General features: G+C 44.7%; 1 protein-coding gene across 2 annotated transcripts in view; it reads left to right on the forward strand.

Annotated features, from left to right (window-relative positions):
* The first annotated feature begins 260 nt into the window (after positions 1-260).
* The window catches only part of MAGI3 (membrane associated guanylate kinase, WW and PDZ domain containing 3), a 78,548-nt gene continuing 51,077 nt past the window's right edge, over positions 261-27,731 (forward strand). For both annotated transcript variants that reach the window (XM_030473603.1, XM_030473601.1), the window contains exon 1: positions 261-631. In XM_030473603.1, the coding sequence (XP_030329463.1) occupies positions 310-631 (322 nt within the window). In that variant the 5' untranslated portion in view covers positions 261-309. The remainder of the gene's footprint in view (positions 632-27,731) is intronic.

The raw sequence follows: 27,731 nt of genomic DNA on the forward strand, positions 1-27,731 counted from the left end.
CTGAGGGGTCTCCCGCCCGCCCGCTGAGGGGCTGTTCCCGGCCTAGGCGGCCACACCCAGCCCCCGGCGCGCTGACGGAACAAGCCCCGCCCCTTCGCGGGGGGGCGTGGCCAGCGCCGGCTGACGGGGCGCGGCGGGGGCGCGGCGGGTCCGGGGGCGCGCGCGGCGGGGCGGGTCCCGGGCGGGGCGGGGCGGGTCGCGCGCGGCGGGGCGGGGCGGGCCCGGGGCGGGGCGGGGCGCGCGCGGTGGGGCGGTGGCAGTCGGGCGGCAGCCGCGGCCGGGGCGGGCGGCGGTGCCCCGTGGTGCGGTATGTCCAAGACGCTGCGGAAGAAGCGGCACTGGCTGAGCAAGGTGCAGGAGTGCGTGGTCTCCTGGGGCGGCCCGGCGGGGCCCGACCCCGACCTCCTGCGCGGAGGCGCCGAGCGCGGCGAGTTCGCGTACCTGGCAGGCCGCCTGCTGCCGGGCGGCGAGGGCGCGCCGGGCCCCGCGCTGCTTTCGGGCAAGGCGCCGGCGCCGGGCGACGTGCTTCTGGAGGTGAACGGCACCCCCGTCAGCGGCCTCACGCACCGCGACACGCTGGCCGTCGTCCGGCACTTCAGGGAGCCTGTGCGCCTCAAGACCGTGCGCCCAGGTGAGCCTCCCGCCGCAGGCCGCGCCGCGCTCGCCGGACCCGCGGCCCGCCCCGCCACTGCCCGCGCCGCCGCCGAGCCGCCGTGGGTAGGCCCAGCCGCGCCGGCGCCCTGCGGGGCGGCGGGAGGGCCGCGGCGAGGAACGGGAGCGCCGGCCCGGCGGGGTGCGGGGCGGGTGTGCCGGGCTGGGAAAGTTTCCTCGGCTCCCGAGAGGGCGCCTCAGCCGAACGGGGCGACCGGGAAGCGGGGGGGGTATCCCGCTGCAGCGTGGGGGCTCGACCTGGCTGCGGGCGGCGCTCTTTCCACCGGCCCGTCGGGGACGGGCAGCGGGTTGGCCTCCGCGGGCCACCAGCGCGGTCCCGGCGGCCGAGCCCGGGGGTTCCGCTGCGCGCGATTGTCCGGCGGGGAGAGCGCCCGCTCCCCGGCCGCTGCCGCCCGCCTCTGCCCCCACCGTGCCGGGCTGCCCGGCAGCTCCGGCTCCCGGGCGCTAACCGGGGCCAGGCGGGTGCCGGCCGTCCCGCCGCTGTGTCTCGGGAGGGGTGTGACACTGCGCAGGGCGGGCGGGGGTCGCCGATTTCGGGGCTCCCGGGGGCGGGGGTCCCGGCCGCCGGTGTGTCGGTGTGCGCGGCACCGGCTGTCTCGGGTCCGCAGCCTGCGGAGCGACCGTCCGCGGCTGTGCGCGGTGCCTGCGCTCGCTGCTTCCCGAGCCGCGGGGAGCAGCGGTCAGGGCTGAGGAGCGGGAGCGCGGCTTGGAGAACGTCATCGTGCTGTCGCCTTGGCTTCTGGTTTGCCAGGGAGGAATCCCGAGATCAGACTCTGGGTATTCTTCTTCCACAGATTTGGATTAATTTTGAGTACGCTTTAATTAATTAACGCTATCCGATCATTGTGGTAAGGTCTTCTTTATCGACATGCCTGTCGAATGTCAAGTTAATGCTGGATAGTGGTACCTGCAGTCATAGGAGTTAATGATTCACAGTGTAAAGAGCTTCAGATTTACCGCTTCCTTGCTCACAGGATCCTGTTCTGAGTACGATGTGTTACAGAGAAACAGTTTCTGTTAAACTGTTTCTCTCTGAATCCCGGCTGGTATCGGTATTTCCACAGCTGAAGTCTGTAATACTTCTTATACAGCTTCTTTAACACCTGCCTTGTACTTCTTTCATAACTGCTGGCTTGTCATTTGACTTTAGGTAATATATATTTTAAATCGGATTTTCCTTGTTTGACCGCTAATGAAAAGTCATCCTCTATACAGAGGCTGTGCTGTCGGTCCTGATGCATATTGCTTGTTAGACAAAATTAAAAAAAAAGGGAAGAAAACCCCCACAAACACACCCCTAAAAGCACCTATAGAAGCCTGGTAGGCTTTGGAAGCTGTCTTTAGTTCCAAAATTGGAAATCCCATCTGAATGAAGAAAATAAAAAAGAACAAACAGTTGGAAGTTGTGAGAGGATTAAAAAAACCCCCAAACAACTGAGGAGCAAATTAAAATAGAAAATAATAATAAATCTCTTCTAAAAAGAGAAAGCTTGTGGAAGATAAATCTGTAGTTAGGTAATCAAAGGAATTCTTTGTGTTTACTACGGATGGTAATAGGGGTATTCCTGTACTGGGACTTTCCATAATGGAGAGGTGTCTCAAGCTGTCAAGTTAAAACCGGCCAAGAAGATTTAGATGAAATTGATACAATGAATAGTAGAAACTGGCCAGGGCCAGAAGATGTTCATCAGGAGTTCCAGATACGAGCCACCAAAGACCGGTGGATTGCTTGTTCCTTAAATCATTGGTGGTGTGAAAAAGGGTAGGAGGTGGAAGAAGGGTCTGGAGGATCAAGAGGACTGACTTCTGATTACAGCAAGCTGGTTAAAACTATAGCTTAGAATGAAACTATTTGTCATGTGAATAAATACCATCTAATGGGGAGAATGGGTTGCTTTTTAGAAGAAGTCTAGTTTTTGAATAGGTTCACTGATTGGTTTAATCAAATCTGAGTATTTTGGTGTGGTGGATTTTCAAATAGGCTTTCAACAAGGTAACGCCAGATCCTGAGCGAAGCTCTCAGCGAGTGAGCGTTGTGTGGCAGTGTAGCTGCCAAAAGATAAGAGCAGAATTCCCCTGTGGATTAGTAACTGGTTAAAATACAGGAACAATGTTCTCAACAGAAGGAAGCTACTGCTGGAGTCTTGCAAAGACCTGTGCTGTTTAGCGTAGTCATCCAGAGCTTTTAAACTGAACACTAGGTTGAGTTGTAAAAAGAGAACTAGCATTTTTATGCTGATTTTATGTAACTTTTGGAACGAATCAAACTAAAGCTTCAGATCCAGTAATTTTTCCCATACTGGAACATATTGCCAGCTTATTTACCACATCAGATGATTTTTGCAGTAATTTTCTCTGTTAGACTTAGTGTCCTTAAATACGGTATTTTAAAGCATACTGTTTTCCTTGGTTGTTTTCTCGGCAAGGTTGCCACAGCAGCGCTCAGTGGCAGTATTCCAGTTAGGGTATATGTAATTAGGAAAGTTGTTGACAAGGCGTTCTCTGCAAAGACCTGTGACTTTGAATTTGGCTTCCATTCCACCCCTTGTGATCCAGAGCAATCCAGACTTGCTGATCTTTGGCAAGTGGCTGGGAAGATGTGCGGGGTTGTGGTGGTGAAGGGAGTGAGGGTCGGGTGGCTGGTGGGCCGTGGTGCACTTGCAGTATGTCTGAGTTCTCAGAGACCTGTAATTGCATTACTGGTTTTCTTAGGGTCTTGTGTTTCATACTTCTCTCCAGTCAAAACTGCTCTCTCTCAAATGAAGTGTCATGTTGAAAGGCATTGAGTGTCTGCCAGCAGGCCTTCATGTGCCCAATGGCTCTTTAGATTTGAGTGCTATTAGGACACAAGTCTGAGAGGATCCAACTTCAGGGTTCTTCACTGTGACAGTGACGAATTTGTCTTCTTGTCTCTGAATTTTAGGGTGCATATAAGGCACTTATGGTCTGCCTCTGCATTTTAGAAGGGCAACTTTGGTGTTTGAGAGGTGGCTCTGTCTTCCAGGTGAAGGTGGAAGAGTCTTCCTCCTGTGCAGGTGTCCCGATAGCCTTGAACAGCATGTCAGGGGACTGGACTGCTTTATTTCAAGTAGGGATCTAGTCCTTCATTAAAGGCAGCAACAGCTTTAGTTGACAGCAGTAAAATCTGTCTGTGATACTTCTAGCAATCTCATAGAAAATTTAAAATGGAAATTTCAAGATGCTGTTTAGCCTTGTTTGATAAGACACTTGAAAGATATGAATGTTAATTTGAACGCCATCTGTTAACTGCACATCACAAATGATGGACCATTTTGTTGATGTAGAAATGTGTTCTTCCCTTTCCTGCTCTCTCCTTACTTGCTGAGAGGGGGAACAAGACCAGTGTTGTCCAGGGCCAAGCTGGATGGGGCTTTGAGAAACCCAGTCTAGTGGAAGGTGTCCCTGCCCGTGGCTGGGGGTTGGAACTGCATGAGCAGTTCCTTCCAACCCAAACCAGTCTGGGATTCAGTGTGCCACAGGCTGGAGATAAGTGTCATCGGTGCCACAGCCATGCCACAGACGAGGTCTGGCCCAGATGTTTGCAGGTGAGCTGGAAAACCTTAGGTTCCAGTATTGGTAGGGGTTGACATAGCAAAGTCTGCAGAAGGCTGGTCTAAAGCTCTGCCAGTACACCTGGTCTGATACTGGGATCTGAGCTGTCTGAGCAAAAGTCAGATATCCCTTCATTCTAGTTGATGCTTGAGATTATAACCTTGCTTTTTGTCTAATTCGTCATCATCTTGATCAGATGAGCAAAACAGCAGCACAGAGAAAGAAGGCTTTTTGAGCAGTGGGGTATGGGTATGCATGTGCACGCATGCTAGTATGGGCTGGCTCATCATAAAGAGCAGTTTGTACTATAGCCACACTTGGGAAGTGCTAGTTTGGAGCTAATCACCTGCTTACACGCATCCAGACGGTGGCTGCCATGTGGCTCGGCAACCTTCCCTGCACAGTGTTACCAGGATTAGTGCGTTAGCCTTGTAACTAGCAGGTTCTTTTATTTCTGTTAAGGAAAAACTAAGGCATTTTGGTTTAGTTCATCCTCTGAAGGTATCTCCTAGTTGCATATGCCGTTCAGATTTAGCCAGAAAGATGTTTGTATGTGCAGGTGAGCCTGCTTGCTAAAATACTCATCAGTGCAACTTTGAATGCCTTCTTCATAGCAGTATGGTAGCCAAAATACATCAAAACTAGGTTGCAGGCTTAAAGTAAGAAAATTTACTGGTTATCTGTAAGTTCCTCTTGCAGCAGTCTGAGTTGCCAGATACTGCGTAGGAAGGAATGTGTTTTCCTTCCAAACTAAGGAGCTTTGCTGAGTACATCTACTTTGTGGCAATTATTATGGTTTCATGGCCACTATTACTAGCATCTGGGAAGTAATGAGCAGAGTCCTGTAGCTCTTCCACTTGAGAAACTCTTCCGGAGTGTATAGTTTTGTCCCTTGCTTGAGAGAATGCATGTTGGCTCCACTGTGTCAAAACTGATCTTTAATCAAAAAATGCAGCAAGATTTAAAATGATAAGTTCCCTTTAGACTATTTTTTATATTTTTTTTTTTTAACAGTCTCAGTGCTTCTGAAACTATTAAACCTTGATGTCCTATGTACTTGTTTTGTAGCTGACTTTCACAGTTGTGGCTGGAGCTCTTCCTCCAACTGGGGCATTTTTTCATTATCTCCAGGCTGGATTGCCTGGCTGCAGTCAGTTGTCAGTTATGGCTTTGATGTTTTTTTCCCCTCCATGGAGGACTTCTCAGCTTATACTCACACAACTCAGGGGATCTTTATTTTTTTAGTCTTTCATGCAGTTGGCAATACATGAAGTACTCCCCAGTCCAAAGCTGATGCACCTTGCTGCTTTGTGTGCGTTCAAGCTTTCGACCTGGGACCTCGAACTACTTTAAATCTATTGCTGTACTTGAATTACAGTGCAGAGAATGAGGTGATTGACAGGTGAAGGTAGTACTGAAGTTCTTGGTACCAAACTAATTTTTCCAAGTCAGTATCTTTCATGTAATGCTCTTAGGACTTGCAGATCCTGAAGCTAGCAAGGCTTTTTCTTACCAAAATGCTCTCCTGATCAAAACCTAGTGCAAGCTTACAAGAAGACAACTTAACTGCAGGATGCATTTCCTCATACGATGGTAGAATTGCGTGGTGATCGATCCCAAATGCCTCCCTTACCAACAGGAGTTAATGGCAGTGTTTAGAAGTCATGTGCCTGCGGGTCCCTTCCCTGAAGCAGAATGAATGAAAGTGGTGGTGACAAATACAGTGACTCAGATTCAGCACTCGAGACTTAATACTCCAAGCTGAGTATGTAAGATTCATTTACATTTTCTCTTGTGCTTGAAGTAGGTACAAAGCCTCCATGTGGGGGTAAACATTTGCATGTTTGGCAATTAAGGCAGGGAGGAGAGCATGCTGCGCTCTGAGGCTGTTCTCACAAACTCAGATGAAATCTAAATGTATCGTGTTAAAACAGAGATCTGAGTACACGCTCGGATCATTCTGCCTCTCGGAGGAAAGGCATTATCCTAGTTCTGTGTTTCTCTGGAAGCTGGCAGTAGGCCAGCTCGGCAATCAGGCACACTGATGTGTTACTCTGGTCTGAGGAGTTGAGGCAGCCAGCCTGGGTCCTTCAGTCCTTGATGCATGATAGGTGAGAGGCTGCTGGATGCTGGTGTGCAAAACTGCCCTCCCCGCCCTAGAGTGCATTGGGAACAGATCCATTTTTATAGAAGGCAAGGTTGATTTGATTTACCAAGCTAAGAAAAGCCCAAAACATACAGGGTTGCTATAATGAATGTGTAGGGTATTCCAATTTCATGAAACTGGTCAGAAGACAGATGTGCACTCTTAGGAAACTGAACAAGAAATGCTTCCTGCTGGAGGCTGTCATTTCTCTAAAGCATCAGCAGTAGCAGTGGTGTGTCCTAGAGCAATTTGAGAGAGCTGCCTTGCACAAAAAGCTATTAGCTTGCATCTCAGATGTGTGAATGCAGAGGACTGTCAAGCACTTGCCAAGGGATGGGTGTGAGTATGTGCATGTAATTTATAATCTTGTTTCTCACATCCATCTTTATATAAACATATTATTTTTGGCATAGAACATACTGCCTTTCCCTTTCACATACTCATTGTTTAAATTTTATTGTGATGAGTACTGTGTTAATGATTATACCCTAAATGTGCTCTAATTATTCTGCTCTTTCTTGGCATGTTGGTTTCAAATGATAACAGGGCATCATGGATTGCTAGTGTGCTGCTTAACACGGTGGTTTTATTTTGCACCGTTTTGTTTCCTTCAGGAGAGCCCATTTCCTCCTTGTACCATTCATTGGTGTCTCTCAGGAGAGACCCAGCAGAACAGTGTGGAGTAAAGTCAGCATTTACCTGGAGCTGGTGGCAGAGCGGATGGTGCAGTTAGTGTTCTCCAAACCCACCTCCTCTGTGTCCTTTGCTTTAGGGGAATGAGATTTTCACTAGGACTGAAGAATCAAGCACTCATATTCCAGTTATTCCTGGAAGGAAATTTTCTCATTCAGGTAGACAGTTTGGATTGAAATTCTTGCGTATATGTCCGTTGCTTTTCTATTAAAAGACAAAAGCTTAGGCTTACGTGCCAGCATAGAACTTATTTAAAATTCTTGAAACTAATTTTGCCATCACTCTTCAGTGGCAGGAGGCTTTCTGTTCTATGTGAGTGAGCCAACAACAAAATAAACATGAGGCTTTATTAGAAGCCATGATTTCAGCAGCAGATTTGGTCTTCATAATTTTTGTCTAAGTATTGCTCTTGAATTGTTGGCTGGCTTTAAAGAAATGCTGGTTAGATGTAGAAAATGGCTGGTTTTATCACTCAAAAGATACAATTTCCTTTTTTTTTTTTTTTTTAAAGAATTATCATTTTGCTTTTATAAAGCAAAGACACTTCAAAACAAACCTGTCTTCTAAAAAAAATTCCTGAAGCAAACAAGCTGTGCTTGTCTAACTTGCTATGCACTGTGCTCCTTTATCACTGAAACATCTGCTTCAAGATATTCTTCAGGTGATCATTTCTAAAGAAACCAAAAAACCAAAACCAAAAAAACAACCAACCAACCAAAAAAAAGTTAAACTATCACAAGGGTTGTGCATTCAAATTGAAAGCTGAAAAACTTGCTCCAGTTTTGATTATTGCTCTGTTTTAAGGTCTTGGAATTCATTCGTCTGGTTCTTGTTTTTTAATTCATGATTCTTCCTTTTAAGAAATATTTTGACACATTCATGGGCTGTTAGTTAAATCATATCTTGTTCCCTGAATGGGAACAATTTTCTTCTTCAAAGCAACAGTATTCCTGAGAGTACTAGATTTGGATTAAGAAAAATACGAGCTCTTTGTATTTGGGTGTAAATTCCTTATTTACTTATGCTGAACAGAAGGTGAAAGGAAAATGCAGTAGGAAGATTACAGACTTGTATTGATCTGTTACACAATCATGGAAAACAGAATCTTAAGTAATTCATCTTCTCAGTTGCTAATTAGTAGTGGAATCTGTGTGAACCTTTTTTGGGCTCTCAGCGGGTCATAGTGGGAGCAGGAGCCTCTCCCAGGTGACAGACTAGCAGTTGTTGAATCCGATGGGCTGGCTTCCAAGCGAATCAGTTTTAAAAGGAAGAGGATACCCTTTTGGTGAAAAAGGGAGTATCTTAGGAAGGGTGTCAGTGTGGTATCAGGGAGACTATAAAGACGCTAATGAAGAAAAGGACATTGGACAGTGGGTGCAGCAAGTCAAGAGATGCTGCAGTTTGTGTTAATTTTTCCACACTGGCATTTAAAACCTACGTACAAGCTGTCCGTTACTGCTGCTGTTTAAGATGCAGAATAGGGGTGGTTGCGCATAGCCATGGTCTACAATTAGTTTACGTGTAGCTTTCAATGTGAAATACGATCATAGGAGTCTTCAAGCTTATGTCACTGTGCTTTACTTTTGTCATATGCAAATCATACAGTCACAGACTGGTTTGGGTTGGAAGGGATCTTAAAGCTCACCCCGTTTCAACCCCCTGCCACAGGCAGGGACACCTTCCACTAGAGCAGGTTGCTCCAAGCCCCTGTGTCCAACCTGGCCTTGAACACTGCCAGGGATGGGGCAGCCACAGCTTCTCTGGGCACCCTGTGCCAGCGCCTCAGCACCCTCACAGGGAAGAGCTTCTGCCTCAGAGCTCATCTCAGTCTCCCCTCTGGCAGGTTAAAGCCATTCCCCTTGGCCTGTCCCTCCAGGCCCTTGTCCAAACCCCCTCTCCAGGTTTCTTGTAGCCCCTTTAGGCACTGGAAGCTGCTCTAAGGTCTCCCCTTCAGGAGCCTTCCCTTCTCCAGGCTGAACTTCTCCAGCCTCCCCTCTCTCAGCCTGGCTCCACAGCAGAGCTGCTCCAGCCCTCGCAGCATCTGCATGTTAAAGTAATGATCTTACATGTAAATGTAATTTCATTGCAAAGCACACTAAGGTTGTTAGATGTAACTCTGGGCTTTCTCTGATTGAGCTTTTACAGCGTGTTTTCACAGCTACCTTTAAAAATGCTTCCTTAAAGCTACTTTTCAATATGTATGTTTCTCAAGCCTCTAATTTTTCATGAATTGTTGTTTGCTCTCAATTGAATGTAACTTCTTCAAATTGAAAATCACTAGTGTGATTATTATCCATCCCGTGTCCCTCTTCACTTGCTGAATAGTAGTCTAGTTCATATAGATTGATGCACTGTATATTATTTTCCTAAGGTATGGTTAAAAAGTCAATTCCTTTAAGCTCTGGATTGCCATATTTCTTCAGTTACCTGTATAAAACCTGTAAAGTTTGAATTCCAGCTTATCAGATCACAGTATACTTGAATGCTGATTCTTACTGTGTTCTACTTCAGTGCCATTTCATTACAGACTTCTGGTAATAAATACAATCAGACTAACAGCTGGTGTCTTATGAATATGGATTGTGGATGTTATATAAACATCAGAAGTGTTCTGGGTTTTGTGTCTAGAAATGTCATCTGCATGATAATGAAGTATTCTTTCTAAAAGGTGGGAAAGGCAATCATCAAGGTTAATGTGGTTGTGTGAATTATCTGTTACTGAAGTTGTCTCTTCTTTAATCCACTGCATTTGGGAATTGAGAACATGCCTTGTTACAAATCCAGTGTAGTATTGCCCTAGAACCTAACCCAAAATCTGACTACAACAATAGTTGTGCTGCTCTTGTTGGTTTGGTGAGGCTGGGACCATCCAGGACCATCTTCATCACTGCGTGTTCAGAAGAAGCCAGTAGCATCACCTTGTTGAGCCAACGTATGTGTGGCAGATTGGATCCAGTGGTGAACATGGGAAGTGCAAGTCACAAGCTGGTGTTGCCAAGTTCTGCAAATAATACCAGGGAGTGCTTCAAGGATGACTGCTCACCTTATCTTGGAGACTCAGAAGTAGGGAAGATGCAAAGGAGGAGATCACCAGCCTGCAAAAACTCTTGTGCAGCAAGACAGAGAAAGTTGGAATTACTGCACAAAGGGAATGAGGATGAGAAATGAGAATATGCAATAATGGTACAAAAGAGCAGGATTAGGAGTTTGTTGCTCCATCTCTCACAGCACAATATGAGGCTTTAACCTTGATGGCAGGAAATGTGTCTTCAGGCATGTGGTGTGCTAGGGCAGTCACTGGAGTCAGGCTGAACAGGCTTCAGTGGTTGAACTTTGCCTTGTAACACTCATTATCACATACAAGTCACTAGAGTAGTAACTGTGTGGGGAAGGCACAGATGTTTACATTTTCTCTAATATGATCCCCATATACATTCAAACTTTGCCCTGTTTGGCAAACTATGGCCTGGTGGAGCCTGAAATGTTTGCTTCGCAGGGTGTGTTGGTCACATCTCGGCTCTAGCGTGCTTCCTAGCTGTTCAGGTGTGACATTGGACACATTGAACAGCATGTCCTACTGTGCACAGCCACCCCACTGTGCCTCGCACGTGCCAGCATCCAGTGTGGTGTGACCGGAGCTGCCACCATGATGCAGGATGAGTGCCCAAGGGCCACCGCAAGAACAAATAACCACAGATATGGGAGACACCCTGGCCATGTCCAGGGTTGCTTTATGAAGCTTATTAACAACAGGAAATAAAGAATTAGACTTTTTTATTTTGAAAGAAAGCACTTTTCTTGCAAGCAGTCACTGGAGCACCTGGAAGGTGTGAATTGAGCTGATGTTTACTCCATTCTTGGCTTGTGGATTTACAGCATTCAGTAGCTGTCTGCAGATCATTACAGGTTTACATACAAACACTTTCAGAAGTTTTCAACTCAAGACGCATCACAGACTAAACATCATAGTCATTTAGAAGAAAAAAACAAGCTCCCTGCCTCACCCACCCCACTAAAAACTGGCAGGCATTTTTAGGCCTGGCCATTAAACGTTTTACTTCTTTGTAGTGCAAATATGAATAAAGATCTTGTGTCTTTAAAAATAAAAATGAATGCTTGGTATGTTCCAGTGGTGTTTACCTCCTGGTAATCAAGTGCACTTTGAGGTATACAGCAGTGGCCACTTTCTCTGAGCTGTGAAGAACACTAAAGGCCTTTTTGCATTTTAAAAGTATGAGTTGGGAGCTTTGTGCAATCATCTGCCAGAAAGTGCTCTGAAAACCAGCCATCGGTGCTGGTTTAGTTTGTATATCAGGCTTTGAATGTAGAGGATAGAAAGCAATGTGTTTAGTGCTGAGTTTCTACTGAAATGTCCCTGCTGCCTTTGCCAGAGCTTTCTTGGTTTTGGGTTGGGCTTTTTTTGGTTTTTTGATAAAACATTTAGGGAGAAACTGATTTCCCTTGGACCAGGATTGTTTTGCAGTTGTATTCTGATAGCAATTCAGTGTTCCCTATTATGTTTTGGGATTCAAATTGTGTCCCTTCTGTTAAGGACTGGATTAACATGCAGGTGAGGACGTAGCATGCGATTCAGGAACCATTTTGCCAGGACCCGTCTGCTTGCCCTTTGCAAGGGTTCGTCAGCTCCTGCGTGCTCTGTGGGCAAAGTGGGGTGTGCTGCTGTGGGGGGAAAAAGTGGCTGTGATCGCCCTTGGGCTTTTCCTGTGGGAGTGGCCGTTTTCTTCTGGAGTGCTCTCCAGCTGTGGCGTCGGACCATCTCCTTGGATCCTCCTTCTCCTGGATGAGGTACAGGGGTCTCGCCATGCTCTTGTGAAATGGCTGTGGGTGCCCCAGGGTCCAGCTTGGTGTCAAAGTGGAACACTGGCAGGTCTGCAGTGCCGGTTGAGAGCTATCACAGCAGGATCCCACCACCCAGGTGGGGAGTGCTGCACAGTGGTATATGCACCAGTTCTGCACTTGGCTAGAAGAAACATGAAAAGAAACCTCCTTTCATATTGATGAAAGAACAGATGAGAGAAGTTCCCTCTGAAGTGGCTGCTTAATTACTGTTTGATACAGTAATGTAGTTTATCAAAATAAGTTGCTAGTGGAAATAATGTTAGGGTAAAATGTTTTGGGTTTTTTTTGTCTAGAGCAGTAACCTTCAACTTGTTTGTCTGAATTTTCCAGTGTCACCAAGTCTTGCGTGGCAAAGTGAAACCTGTTTTTAATCTCTCTGCTGCTCTTGAATGTTTCATGAACGCTGCAGGAGTCGTTCAGGGCACCTCAGTCTTCAGTGGCCGCAAGCTGAGACCCACTGCTGTGGGTGTCTGACAGGGCAGCGCAGCCTCTGGGGACTGATGAAAAAGGTTCCCTGAAAAAAAATTGAAGTGTGGCCTAAGGTATTTGATTGAGTAGGTTGTAGTGTATCTGCAAATATATCTTAACTTGTGAAATCAGGCAGCTGGGTGAATCCAGATAATTAAGTCAGTTTTAATTCTTGATATCCTAAGAAAAAAAATCTGGTTTGGTGTTGAACATGAAGAAATCATTCTTGTAAGCCATCGAAAATAAAATTCCTGTGGTGGTGAAGACTGGCAGTAAAAGTTACAAAGAAACATACAAAGCAACTGATAACACAGCTTTGTTAAAAACATCACATAAAACAAAAGCACAATATTAACTTGGAGATAAAAAGGTGTAAAGAATCTTTAGATGACTGGGTGGTTCACTGTCTAATTTATAGAATCCATGGATCACAGACTGGTTTGGGTTGGAAGGGACCTTAAAGCTCATCCCGTTCCAACCCCCTGCAACAGGCAGGGGCACCTTCCACTGGACCAGGTTGCTCCAAGTCCCGGTGTCCAACCTGGCCTTGAACAAAACGTGTTGTATTTCTTCAGTAGTGGCTGTAGTTGTAGCCAATCTTTAGGAGACAGTAAATGTCCATAGTGTCTTAGGTGTGCATTTTGGTTTCTGAGAAAAGCAGCACATTGCAGGGAAGCAGTGTCCAGCTTAGTAAAACTGAGTCCGGGTAGGAAAATCACTCTCTTAAATCAAAACAAAAAGCAGGAGGGCCTGTTGTGATACAAGTTTTACTTCTCCCTGCAAGACTTTTTGGAAGATCACAGCAAAAGTATAACTGAAGTAGAAATGAGGCTGGTTTATTCTGTTTGCACAGCTGGTGTCCTGCTGGCTTTATCCTCCAGCTGAACACAGAGGTGCAAGTATGTTACTTATTCTTTTCCAGAAATTGTTAAAAACCAAAACATAAACCCATTGACAAATAATTTGAACTTGGTATAAGTCAATATGCTGATTATGTATTTCCCTCCTGAGTTAAGTGATCTGTATGGAAAAATCAAAGGACGTGGACTTGATGATCTTAAAGGTCTTTTCTAACCCAGGTGATTCTAGGATTCTATGACATGGGTGGATTTTTTAAAGCATTTTGCACAGGTTTTGCTCAAATACCCAACAAGAAGAAAACCCCAACCCCAAACTGCCTCAGCCTTCCCCCCTCTTTCAGATTTCATTGCCAGTATATGCACCTTTGTTTTGGTTATATGCGAAGTTTACTGTGACCTTGTGACAGACAGAAACAGAGTTTGCTGGTACTACTCATTAAATGCAAGGGGATTAACGTCCAGTTTATTTCCTCTAAACCCACACGACTATCAGGAAATAACTAAGCCCTAAAGTTTTAGGTTTGTAGAAATGATTTCCTCCTAATGCATGTACTTGGGGGGAAATGTCAGAATCCTGTTACGTAAGAGAGAGGCAGAGCCCTGTATTAATCCCAGGGAATGATGTTTAATGGCTTGTTTCGTCCTTTATTGGTCTAAAGAATTCCTTGGAAATCAGCTGATCAAAAGTGCCAGGGAAGTATTTTTACCTCTGTTGCTGAAACTATTACGGGTCAGTAATTTCACTAATCTTCTTTGCAGTGAGATTAGGTTGTGAATGCTTTGGTGCAGGGCAAACTTGTTTATGAAAACTGCTTAGTCCTGTGGGTGCCATTGAGTGGAAGTACCACGAAGTAATCAAGTATGGTGTTCCTGTGCTGAGCCGTGGTTTGAAATATTTATTGCCTTGGCTTTGCTTCAGGTTGACAGGGTTTCCTTGGAAGATAAAGTTTGTAATGTGAACTTTAATGTGTTGTATTCGGTATATCCAAAGAATGGTAATGACAAGTTTGAAGACAAAATTGCTGTGGTTTGATTTCATGGTGAGAGTTGGTCCCTATTGTGTAAAACAGTTTTGCATGAATAAGTAAAAACTGTTGCCCATTATTCTAGACCTCCGACAGCTTCAGATGCCACTCATGCATGTACTTTTTGTTTTAAATAGCGGCTTAGGGAAGCATTAATATGCCATATTTATGACTAAAATACTTATAAAATGTGTTCACTGATAGATAAGATGCGAAATGTTGATGGGTATAGGCAGCTGATGGTTAAATTAGACAACATATCTGAGGTAACAGCTAACTGCCTTATGCTGTGTCCTCTTAGGACTTTTAAAGACACATAGTTCCGTCCTTGACAGACCTATGTTCTGTTATTAAACCCTATCTTGTTGCTTATTTACAGGCAGCAGGAAAAGAGTTTTATGCGATGCAAGGCCTGAAGTATTGCTCATGTCGTGGAATGATGAACCACAGCAACTTGCCTCTGTGTTGCAGGCTTTCCTATCTGCCCTACTTACTCGATATAAAAACCCTCTAATCCTGGGGATTTTATTTCCCTCTCTGTAGGACAGCAGTGAGTAATTACTTTTCTCTTGTGAAGGTAGAGATGCAAAGTTTAATTAATGCCTATTAGGAGATGCTGCTAGTACTTAAACGAATTCATTAGAGCAGGGTGCTTAATGTTCACCAAAATAGCAAATAACTGCAGTGGACTGAATGTTGTTTATGCTGTACTGCATGTTGTCTTTTTGTTCTGCTCTGTTCTGCAAAATATTTCAAAATATGTGGGTCTTGCTTAGCCAGGAACATCTTCTCTAACCCCAATGTGAAGTGTACAAATTCAAAATGAGGCTTGGGTTTCAAGCATTAATATCTGTATCTCCCGCTGCTTTGTCACTGCAGAATTGAGTAACATGAGGGGAAAAAGGTACATTTTTCTGCTCAGCCGTAATGAAAATTGTAGAATCAGAGACTGGTTTGTGTTGGAAGGGGCCTTAAAGCTCATCCAGTTCAACTCCCTGCCACGTGCAGGGACACCTTCCACTAGAGCAGGTTGCTCCAAGACCCCGTGTCCAACCTGGCCTTGAACACTGCCAGGGATGGGGCAGCCACAGCTTCTCTGGGCACCCTGTGCCAGCGCCTCAGCACCCTCCCAGGGAAGAGCTTCTGCCTAAGAGCTCATCTCAATCTCCCCTCTGGCAGGTTAAAGCCATTCCCCTTGTGCTGTCCCTACAGGCCCTTGTCCAAAGCCCCTCTCCAGGTTTCCTGGAGCCCCTTTAGGCACTGGAGCTGCTCTAAGGTCTCCCCTTCAGGAGCCTTCTCTTCTCCAGGCTGCCCCAGCCCAGCTCTCTCAGCCTGGCTCCAGAGCAGAGCTGCTCCAGCCCTCGCAGCAGCTCCGGGGCCTCCTCTGGCCTCGCTCCAACAGCTCCACGTCCCTCTTGTGCTGTTGCCCCAGAGCTGGATCAGGACTGCGGGGGGGGTCTCCCCAGAGTACAGCAGAGGGGGAGAATCCCCTCCCTTGACCTGCTGCTCATGCTCTGGGGGTGCAGCCCAGCACACAGTGAGGATCTGGGCTCTCAAGCTCACACTGAAGTTGGGTCATGGGGAGCTTCTCCACAACTGACACCCCCAAGTCCTTCTCCTCAGGCTGCTCTCAATCCAGTCTCTGAAGTGTGAAATGCTTCACTGTCACTTAGTTTTGCTAGTTGAATAACCTTATTAATATGAATCTTTGGTATTAATCTTTCTATCTTAGTAAGAATCTTGCAGAAGGCAGTGAAAGCGTTCTGACTACTTGTCACCACTGCTTGTGGTTTGAACCTGGAGTTATACATATTTGTAAATCACAGGTATTTGTATTGTTGAAACAATGTTCTTAGCACATTTTTTTAAACATAAGCACAGATGAGTGATTTGCACAGTTCTTCATTTAAAGCTGTTTTCCTGTAATTAGCTGTCTGCCATCCCAACTGTCAGTTACTTTTTAGAGAAACACTGGCAGCATTTGTGCTATCCAAACAGTTCCTTATCCCAAGTACTGAGAATTGGAACTCTCTGGAGACTGGAGAACCTGTTACTGTGCTGTGATTTGTATAAATTCAATAAACTCTGGCTATGTAACAGTCTGATTTTAGCACAAATCCCATAACAAAACCCAGGAAAGACAGGTGTGGCTGTTGGAAAGCAGGATGGTATCGGCTTTCCCAGGCCTTTTCAGAACGAGGAACATGGAATGAATGTGGAAAAGACTTTGCGGATGGTCTACTGTTTGAACTGTGCTGCTGACCATTGCTTGGAATGGAGTTACCTGCATCAGGCTGTGGTGATCCTGGGGGCAGTTGTGGCCCCAAGGATGGGATCCTGGGGTCTTCATTACCCTTTTTATCAGGCTGTATCCATACACAAGTGTGTGTAGTATATCCACAGGGAAGTTCTGAGGAATTCAGAAACTTACCAACTATTCTCTGCTTTTTATCTCAGTTAAAAAAATAGGATATGCTTCCATTCAGGCATCGAACCCGGATACGTAATGCAAAGTGTCGTGCTGTGGGAATAGTGAAAGGGTTTTTACCTGAGGAAGTTCTTTCTGTGGACTGTTTTTTCTTATACAGGGTGAAAGAGAAAAAGGACTTAAATCAGTGTCTGCTTTGTTGAATCACCTTCGGGGAACATAACATTTGTTGGTCTGAAATCCTTATTTATTGGCTCTTGGCAAATACATCCCATATTTTTTATTCCAATTGAACTATGCTCTTAAGAGGTCTGTTGCTCTTGGGGTGTGTGCTTGCAGAGATGTTGGGTATTAAGGAAATGGTGAAGAAAAACAATACCTCTCATGTTTCTCAAAGAACCCCAGTTCCTTGATGGAACTTTCTATCTTACCTAAAGAAATTGAAATTGGGACATGAGAACTGGGCCCTTTCTTCAGGCTTGCAGCGAGCTGGAAAGATATGGCATTCATTGTTACCTGGCAGTACAAGTTTTAAATGCAAAGTGTAAGGCTTTTCTTATGTTTAACAAATATGCAGAGATAAAAATAAAAACCTGCTTTTTGAAGTAACAATGTCCATCTGATTCAAATGCAGAAAACTCAAGCAGTGCCTCCAGATATAGCTGGACCTCAGCACAACTGCAAACCTCTGCAAAGAAGCAGAGGATATCTGAAATTTTATTCTTCAAAATGTATTCTTAGCCTGCATGCTGGACATATATTGGTTTTTACAGTAACAAATGATGCAGTTGCCCTTTCCAGTAATACTCCTTGTGGCGCAGGAACCCGTCCTGCCACACGCAGGACACAGGGTGCTGAGCTTCCCGAGCACATATCAATGTGCTTCTTATCAAACATACACAGCATTGGGTTCACCTGATTGCTCTGACAGTGCTTTAGGAAAACCCCATTAGTCTCTTATGAAGAATATAAACTAGCAGGTAAAGACAAGCTAATCTCTGTTTCATCACATTATTAATTTGCGCAGCAAGATACTTGGTTTCTTTGCTTTGCTGTGTCTGTACAGCTGCCAGTGAGGCCTGAACAGTGACTTTTGGAATTTAAATGGGTTTGTTCAGGAACAACTGCTAGCTATGTAATTGCTACCTGATTCTGACTCGGTATTTTGAGTAAAATTAGGAAGGATCTTGCCCACATTCCAGTGACAGTTTTGTGAGATGATCGATATTGTTAGGATGGATACTTGCTGGCAGATTTGCTTGATATAATTCTTACGATCACAGGTGTGGGGTAGTTTTTCATCATCTAGCTGTATGTTTTATTATATTGGTAAGTTGATATATATCATATACTTGTATTCAAACAAAAAAAAGTAACCTTTTAAAAGGTTCATGTGTGTGTCCTGGAAGCAAGGAGACAGGAACTATTTTAATAAGAAGTATCTACTGTGGTTAACAGAAATATCTGCTGTGCTGTGGTGATAGTAAAGCCTTTCAAAGAGGTTACTGCAGAACCTATATGGTCAGACAAGGATGACAGAAAAGGGAATGATGCAATAAATACAGGAAAAAACCCTACTGTGCTGTCAGCTTGGGTTTTCCTGTTGGGATGTTCATCCATAGCTGCCTTCTGATTGATTGTGAATTGAGAGCAGAAATTAGATTTGGCTTTGCCTTCAAAGCTGTCTCTTTATTTGAAGTGCTTTCTTATGAGAATTCCATTTCTGTGTCAGTCTTGAATTTAGTGAGCTCTTTAAGCAGATCTAAATGAGCTCAGCCTTTGGAGCCAGCTGCATCAAGACGATGACTGGCCAGCTTCCCGAGCTGAATGCACCTCGATCCAAGAGCTGAGCACTCCGAATGCAGTGAAACTTGTCATTGTAGCTGGAGGACACTTTCTGTGTCATAGTCTCTACAAACATTATTATTTTGCTTACAACACCTACCATGTGCTGAACTTTTGGGGGCAGAAATTAAACAGAAAGCAAGTGGTGAACCACTGAATCTAATAGATTATCATCTGCACAGTTGTTGCAGACATCTGCTGCGGAGCAGTTGTTTTCTGCCCTGTTCTTTAGTCTTGGATTCTTATTTACTCCTGATATGTCTGGTTTACTGTACATAAGGGAGAGTAGGTGGCTTGGTGAGGTGATATGTGTGTTTGTATCTGCAGCCATGGCCCATGCAGGCTTTCTAAAATCAGATGGTTTGAGTTTTTACATGTGGTTGTATGTGGCTTAAATAGACTCAGTTTTATGATGGAAAGCATGAGGTAAATATGAAAACAGCAGTTATCTTACTGTGAAGTTGCTGTTCTTGCTTTTCTGCTCTGCTTCAACTACTTCTAGTTTATAGTATATTTTAAAGTAGTGGAAGAAGTTTGTTCTGAAGCTAAAATAATTGGAAATGCAGCTGTAGTGTTCCCCATGTGGAATAACCTGTCCATAGGTGAACAAATGCTAACATGTGCCAGCTAGAAATTCATGTGCTGCAGATCTGATCTGTGTTTTGTGCTCAGAAGTTCACATAGGTGACAATGAAAGAGCAAGTTTTCTTTAATGTTCAGTAAATTCTTGTTATGAAAACTAGATTTATCCTTTTAATGAACAGGGTATTTGCCCTTTTGTACTCTGCCAATTTCTTAAGCACAGGTGTTCTGAAAACTGTATTGCAGAAGCACTTCTGAAGAGAAGATTTTGTAAAAGCTCTTTCTTTGGAAATGTTATGAGTTTCCTGGTTTGCTTGGTTGGTTGCGTCGTGTGGGGTTGTTTGTTGGGGTTTTTTTTGTTTGGGTTTTTTTTTTGTTTTTTCATTGTTTTTTTTGTTTTGGTGGTTTTTGGTTTTGTTTTGGTTTTGGGTTTTTTTGTGTTTTGGGTTTTTTTTTTTACTTTGATAATATTTAGCAGATAAAAGCACAGAGGAGAGGCAGCAAATGCATCTTTTCAAAGTAGCTGGGCACTGTGTGTCATGTTCTGGTGGCTGAGGGAACTAAGTGCCTTTGGTCTTAAGACATTGGACTCTGTGGTCACTCATCAGGAGGTGCTTTGGTAAGTGCTTGAGAAGGGGTCGGAAGGCCAGATCTTGCAGAAGGTGTGACTCCAGGAGTGTGTAATTCCTGTTATGTGCTCCTCCTCAGCAGCAGCAACCTTTAATAAATGCCTTGCAATGAGGAAATCAGAACATCTCTTACCCATTTCCTGTCTGCTCTAGGTGGGTTCCATTCTGTAAGACATGGGTTTATTATTAATCTGAAGGGTTCTATTTTAATAGCTGTTAGTTACCAGCTTCTCTTTCCATACACTGACTGACATACTCTATTGAGATTGTTTTCTTACAAACTGTTGATAAGAAGAAATGCTGAAAAGCAGATGTTGCATGACCAAGTACCCAGCTGTGTACTACCAGAATGAATCCCATGGCAATTAGTTAACAATTCCTTGGCAGTCAGAGGCAAATGTGAAACAGTAAACGCAGCATGGGAAAATAATAATAATAATTAAAAAAATAGAAGCATTTTCTGAGCTTACAACATTGGCAACATCGGTTCCACCATCTGTGTTGCTGAAGAGCTGACAGTGTTGTGGGTAAGTCATACCAAGGTCAGTTGAACTGACTTAAATTCCTTAACCCGTTATTAGTAAAATGTAACATTTCTGTTTTCTAAGCATGGGATGCATCATAATTTAAATGACATGAGAGCCATACCATGGATATCAACTTAAACTGTCAATGGAGGAAAATAATCATTAGTGCTGTGGGGTTTTTACCTGCTATTACATGAAGATGTTTAGCCAGCAGCAGCATAGCACAGGAACTGAGAAAAAAAAATACATCAGCCATTTAAAGTTAACATTTAAAGTTTAATGTTAATTCTGTTATTGGAGTGGAGTTGCCGTTGTTGTATCTATGGGTGAGTACATGCAAAGGAGGAAGATAAAGATCACTATGACCTTCTGGCTATATAATTTAGAGCTGTGGCTGCAGTTACGACACTCTGCCCTCTGGAATAATTCTCTTCTGCAATGCCTCTTGTTTTATTTCCTCATTAGAGAAGTAAATGAGTATGTGCTTGGTGTCATCCTTCCCTTTTCACCCTCTTCAACGCCCTTCTTGCCCCCACTGTCCAACAGAGCAGCATGACTGTTTTTCTGACCAGTTACTCATCACAGGTAATAACAGGTCAAGGAGTAAATTTGGAGAAAGTGTGTAGGTTGTGAACAGTGCTGTTTAGCACATGGCTGTAATGGGATTTGTTAGATCGAAGATGTATTTATGAAATACAGAATTAACATTTCAGTTCCACAGGAGCCGCTCTGGTGAAGTGGCTGGTTTGCCCATGTTCCATGCAGGCAGGGAATGGGAAAGCATGTGGATTCTCAGGGTAAATGCTGAATGTGATCTGCATGTTCCTAGCATGGCTTTGGGAACTGGACTTGGCTTCAGTGCTGCCCAGAGCCCCATGGGAAGTTCCGCGGGTGCAGATTTACAATGAACCAGACCTTGTGCACAGGGATGTGAGGAATTCCTGGAAGGGAAGAGTTGCTGACCGGAGGTTGGTTAGTTGGGTTTGGTTTCGCTCACTGGCTGCTGTTCCTGAAAAAAAGCTTCTTCCGTGGTTCTGTCCTTTACACATGCAAGATACTGTTAGGATAGTGCAGGAACTGACATAAGGAATAAAAACTTTCTATTTTGTGCAAGACGTTGGAAACGCTTGTCTGATAATGTAACAAGGAGTCTAAGGGGTTTAATTTTTTAATATTTTAATTGGTATTGTCATGTGCATATAAGCTTCACATGACATGCAGATTATATAAATATAAAGGTTGGACCAAATCATCCTTGAGGTCCCTTCCAACCTGGGATTCTGTGATTCTATGTTATGAATCTGCATAAGGCATAAACCTCTCTACCAAGACATGTTTTCCATGTTGGGTGTAGGCATTCCTGCCTCTGAGAGTATTTATTGATTGTCCCAGTGCTGTTGTGCAGTCAGGTCAAGGAGTTACATGTTCCTTGTGCTGTTTATCTGATTACTGGGTGGCTGGGTTCAGGTTTTAGCCCAGAAATGTGCTTATGCATTTGGAGGCGTTGATGACCATCTATCTTAAAATACTCTGGGATAACAGGGTTTTCCATTCAGCATTAGGACTGAAAGCATTCAGTAATGCTACTCTGAATGTATTGTGTATATACCACGACATGGCACATTGGCTAAGATAAATTACAGTATCATTAAGGACTTAAAAAATGTAAGGCTTTAAACTTTATTAAGTAACTTCACAATGTTAGAGCCTATGCAAATACTAGAACTTCAGAACATCAATCTGTATCTGTCCTGTTAATTTTTTTACTACTGCTTACAAATACTGTGCTTCTTGCTTGATTTTGTACTAAAAGAATATACTAGGTTGCTAAATAATTGACTTTGTAATGTTTCAAGCAAAAAAAGTAAATTCCTTGGTGAACTTTGATCAGAACACTGGCGTGAATGCATACGGTAAGTTTCTGCCCAAAGAAGTAAACGGATTTAAATTAATTATATTATGAGAAACCCAGTCATTCCCTGTGAAATGTTGTCTCTTGTCAGATGTCAGAAACGTGTACGTGGTGTACAGCACATGGCGAACAACAAACTGTAACTGTGCTGATCACCTCAGGTCAGTCAGAGTAGCTGTCATCTCAAAAATTGAGCTGCATGTCCTGGTAGGCTCAGTCCTTGTTCCCAGGAGATGCTAAGGCAAAAGACACAGCTGTAGGGGAAGGTAGCTGTTCCTGTAATAATACTAGTTCAGTTTTGGAACTCTGAGATGATATTTAGACCTTGGGCTTTGCTGCTGATGCATTAGAGGTCAACTTGCTTCACGTGTACCCTTTGAATGGCAAGCTCTGCTTTTCCTTACCTGCCCACTATACTGCATTTCCTTTTGTGTTTCCTTGGGTGTTGGTGTTGCTCATGTAGCAGCACCTCGGTGGCTGTGGGGAGGTGTAGCTAGTGGGTAGGAAAAGTCCTTCTACCAGGATGCAGTTTCTCCCCAGTGCCGATGTTGGCTCTTGTGAAGAGCTTATGGCGTTGACTGGAGCCCTGTGCCCACGGCTCCTGGTGATGGCAGAGCCCCAGCGTGCTCATGACTAACCTGTGTGTTTGCCTCTTTTTTCCTTTCTTTCCCACTTGCTATTAAACTAAATGAGTACAGTAAATATTCAATTAATTCCCAGTTCAGTAGATGCTCTTCATGGGGAGACAAAGCAAGTGTTGAAATGTGGACTCAAATGTACATAGTGCAACTGAATCTTTTAATTTTTTGCTGCTAGTAGTGTTGCCCTAGAGAAAAAAAATATTTAACTAGGTTATAATAATCATACTTTTGGGGATAAATAGGCCATTTTTGTAGGAATCTAATAGTTGTGGTTTGTTCTTAGAATGGAGTTGTACCTATTTTTGTGATTTTGTGCATGCTTAATCTGTAGAATAGGAATTGTTCAACTGTTTGATTTATCAAATCACTTTTAGTTCACCAGTGGTTTTTTTCTGAGTCCTCCAGGGTCCAAACACTTTTATTTACGGGACATGTTAGAGTGGGAACAATAATGAAGCAAATTTTTTCAGTAAATTGGAAATCTTCAGTATTTATATCCTCCTGTAAATTTAAAGCTACTGCATTGTTTTGCTTCAACATAGTGGTTCCTTCTTTATGTTGCAGATTCTCTGCCTGCAGGACCATAAAAATAAATTGTGAACCATCAGTTAGGACAGGAGATGTAATTAGTTAAAGCTTAATGAAGCTTGTACTTTAGAGCAGGCTCATCTGCAAAAACACTACGTCGGCTGAATTGCTGCTGCAAATGGGTGGTTTCATAATTGCATTTCAAGTTGGGCTGATAAAACACTTTTATCTTGATGATGCCTCGTTACAGCCAATCTGCCCTCAGTCACTGAGCATTTGTTGTGCAGACCTGCTCTCAAGGAGCAGGAAGGTTGAGGAGCCTATCTCTGCGTTGAAACCTGTTTGGATGAGGTGTGTGTGAACCTCGTCATGCTCCCACTGGCTGTGCTACTCTATGGAGTGTTTCAAGCACATTGCTGGTTGGCTTCCATGTCAACAGACAAGGCAACGATTAGCTGAATGTTTAAAGACTTACTGGAAGCTGCTCTGAACCCAGGCAGGAGTTGGTGAGTCCCCAGATGCTGAGAAGTGAGCATGGGCAGGTGGGTGCTCGCTACACTGCTCACAGCAGTTTCAGACCCCATGGACCCCTCTCGACCTTGGTTCTCCTGGAGTGCAAGTAACAAGGAGGAGATGTCAGCCTCAGCTGCCTGAGGGTGTTAGCACTTATGCCAAATGGTGGAGGTGAGCACACGGTTGTGCTGACAGCAGGTTGGACAGGGCTTGGAGCAACCTGGTCAAGGGAAGGTGTGTCTGCCCATGGCAGGGAGTTGGAACTGGATGAGCTTTAAGGTCTCTTCCAACCCAAACCAGTCTGTGATTCTATGACAGCTCTTCTGAATGAGCTGTAGCTTTTGGTGATGGTGACTTAAACCATTCCCATGACTCACTTTGGAGCTCATGAATCCGCACCATTGGTGCGATCACACGAAGTTAATTGCTCTGATTCTCTTTGTTGTGGAGCTGGGTTTCTGGAGTGAAGAGCTGTGATGGGATGCAATAGGACTCCCTGGGTGATTTCAGTTCTTGCTTGCACTTCACTAAAAAACAATTGGATCCCAAAGGCTGAGCAGTTCCTCTTTGCTGGCATCCAGCTCGTGCTTGTTCTCCTCAAAGAAAGCACTATTTCATATTTAACTGACAATCTTGGGTGCCATAACTGAAAATAAATCTAAATGAATAGTGATGAAATAATAGGACATAGCGTGTGAGGGAAAAGATAAATCCCTCTCACTTTTAATATTATGTGATTAACTTAATGCACAGGGGAATGTTCGTTCGTTTTGTGATTATTTCAACAAGAGCAGGAGGCTGTTAAGAGTGAACCACAACTGATACTAAATCCTGTTTTATAGGTTGTGTTCTGAGAGAAAGTATTTTTCATGTTTTATTTTTATGAAAATGTGACTTTTGACAAGGGCCTGTAGGGCAGGACAAGGGGAATGGCTTTAACCTGCCAGAGGGGAGGTTGAGATGAGCTCTGAGGCAGAAGCTCTTCCCTGTGAGGGTGCTGAGGCGCTGGCACAGGGTGCCCAGAGAAGCTGTGGCTGCCCCATCCCTGGCAGTGTTCAAGGCCAGGTTGGACACAGGGGCTTGGAGCAACCTGCTCTAGTGGAAGGTGTCCCTGCCCGTGGCAGGGGGTTGGGACTGGATGAGCTTTAAGGTCCCTTCCAACACAGACCATTTCATGATTCTATGAAACCTGTTTCCTTCCAGCCCTGCTTGTGCAAAGAGGGTGTCTGTGGGAACCATGCATGGCCTGTGCTCCTGCAGGTGCTGTCCTGGGCTGGTTGCTGGGATTCCTCCGTTTCTCACTGTGGTTCCACCAATGTGCCCTGATCCCGGCTGTTGGAGCAGCCTGAATGAAGCATGTCTTGATGCAGAATTGCCGTGTGAACTCTGTAGGAGTCAGGCATTAAGATTAGTCATGGCCAGTGCCCATTTGGAGTTAGGATTTTGCTGACTGTACCGATTGCACAGAGAGAAGGGGGGGGGAGGGGTGTGATAGCCAATTAAGTTTTCCAGTTAAGTTTTGAGATGTCACCCATCAATACCTCTGTGACATGGCACATCTGGTAATCTGATCAGTGGAGTGCTGACCTGGCACTGCAATGGTGGTGGTTTGGATTTCTGGGAGTCCTTGGGAGTGTAGTGAGGCACAGCTGTGTGATCTGCAGCATGAATTTAATGCTCAACTGCCTCTCTTCTAACAAAGCAAAGCTATCCACTGGGAATGCCACAGCCCATCTCTGGGAGTGTGGGGATTTCCCGAGCTCCTTGAAAAGCCGGTTCAAGAAGCTCTAATTCCTTCATAAAAACTGCATGACAACTGTTCCTTGGAACAGGAATTGCTCCAATTGCTCCTTCACCATGCGTCCAGTGCTCAGAGGGGCTCCTTCCCTGGCTGGAGCTTGGGGGTGTCCTGTAGTAAGTAGGGGTTGAGCCCAGCAGAGCTGTGTGCCCAAAAAGCCCATCGATGATGTTGCTGCACAGGCCAGTGTGTGGGAATGAACCACACTGTTATGAGAACTGTAGTACTTGGAGGCAATGTGAGGCAGGGACGTTTGGGATGGGTCCAGTATTTCAGAGCCCAGTTTGCAGTGGTATAAACTTAGTTTATGGATCCAGCTGTGCTGGACCTTCTACTGCCACTCACGGGCAAAGCTGAAGAATGGTTTTCATAGAATCAGACTGGTTTGTGTTGAAGGGATCTTAAAGCTCATCCAGTTCCCCCCCTGCCACGGGCAGGGACACCTTCCCCTAGAGCAGGTTGCTCCAAGCCCCTGTGTCCAACCTGGCCTTGAACACTGCCAGGGATGGGGCAGCCACAGCTTCTCTGGGCACCCTGTGCCAGTGCCTCAGCACCCTCACAGGGAAGAACTTCTGCCTAAGAGCTCATCTCAATCTCCCCTCTGGCAGGTTAAAGCCATTCCTTCTTGTCCTGTCCCTACAGGCCCTTGTCCAAAGCCCCTCTCCAGGTTTCTTGTAGCCCCTTTAGGCACTGGAGCTGCTCTAAGGTCTCCCCTTCAGGAGCCTTCTCTTCTCCAGGCTGCCCCAGCCCAGCTCTCTCAGCCTGGCTCCAGAGCAGAGCTGCTCCAGCCCTCGCAGCATCTCCATGGCCTTCTCTGGACTCACTCAAGTAGGTCCATGTCCCTCTTGTACTAAGGGCCGCAGAGCTGGAATTTTGAAAACGTTTTGCTGTGAATGTTTTCTGTTGTCCCTGTTGGTTGGTCACCCAAGAGGTTTGTTCTCCTCCTGGAGAGCAGGCAGACATACAGCATCTTTGCAAGTAGAGTAACTTTGTCAGGCTTCTACTCTGCCAAACTCCCGACTGAAATAGGTTAGTGGGCCTAGAAATTATGCAGAGTGTAATTGCATGTCTTGCATCCTATGGAAAGCAGGCTAAAAATAAATGTGTCTGTGATTTGCATAAGTTCTATTCTAACCAGAACACTCAAATTAAAAGGAAAAAAAACAACCCAAAAACCAAAACCAAAAAAAGGCAAAGGTCTTGGCATGTGAACGCATACCCTTATGCTGGGAAAACAGTGCCAAGTCCCAAGCAGATTAAATGGCTTGTGTAACATCGAGCAGCTGCAAGGACATTTTTCTTTGGGGATGTGACTGAAATGTGTCATTTTATAGGAGTACACACTGCTCAATAAGACATGGTATGTTATGTGTACATCAGTGCCTGAAATGTGATGCTGTGTTAGGGCAAACACAAGGGTACCCCGTTTTTGCCAAATACTGCAGTAGTTAAACCTGCAAAAGTACCCTGTTGTCGTGTGGAATCCCTTGTTGGGGTGGGGTATTGAAACAACACTTAGAAAATGTCAGCGAGTTAGAATTTGCACATTAGCAGTAGAGTATCAAAGGGAAGCATTAATATTAGAAGAGTTTGGGGACTCCAGTACCATTTTGTTCAGTTGTGTATGATAATTGTGCTTTCTAGACCAAATTGGTTTGTTTGCTGTCTTAGTAAATCTTTCTCTCTAGCGTGAATACACTAAAACCTCACATTGTAAATTTAAGGGAATGAATGGAAGATTGTTTATAACTCAGGAAAAACAAACCATCTTTACCCTAAGGAAAATCACCTGTTATTTGAGTTCCTTATCTTTTGGTTCGGAGTGTTCCACTTCTGTGTCTGCTCAATTAAGAGCAGACTAAATGATTTATGTATGATAACCTGTGACAGCTACAGCGTACGCTGTTTTTAAGGCTCCCATGTCTTTATTTGACTTTGCAGTACGAGCGATGCAGTGACAGATGCTGCTTATGCCAGACAGCCTCTGTAGTTGCAGTGAGTTGCTTGGTGATTAAAACTCAGCAAGGGATT

The sequence above is a fragment of the Strigops habroptila genome, chromosome 18, assembly GCF_004027225.2.
Source record: "Strigops habroptila isolate Jane chromosome 18, bStrHab1.2.pri, whole genome shotgun sequence".
Classification (NCBI taxonomy): Eukaryota; Metazoa; Chordata; class Aves; order Psittaciformes; family Psittacidae; genus Strigops; species Strigops habroptila.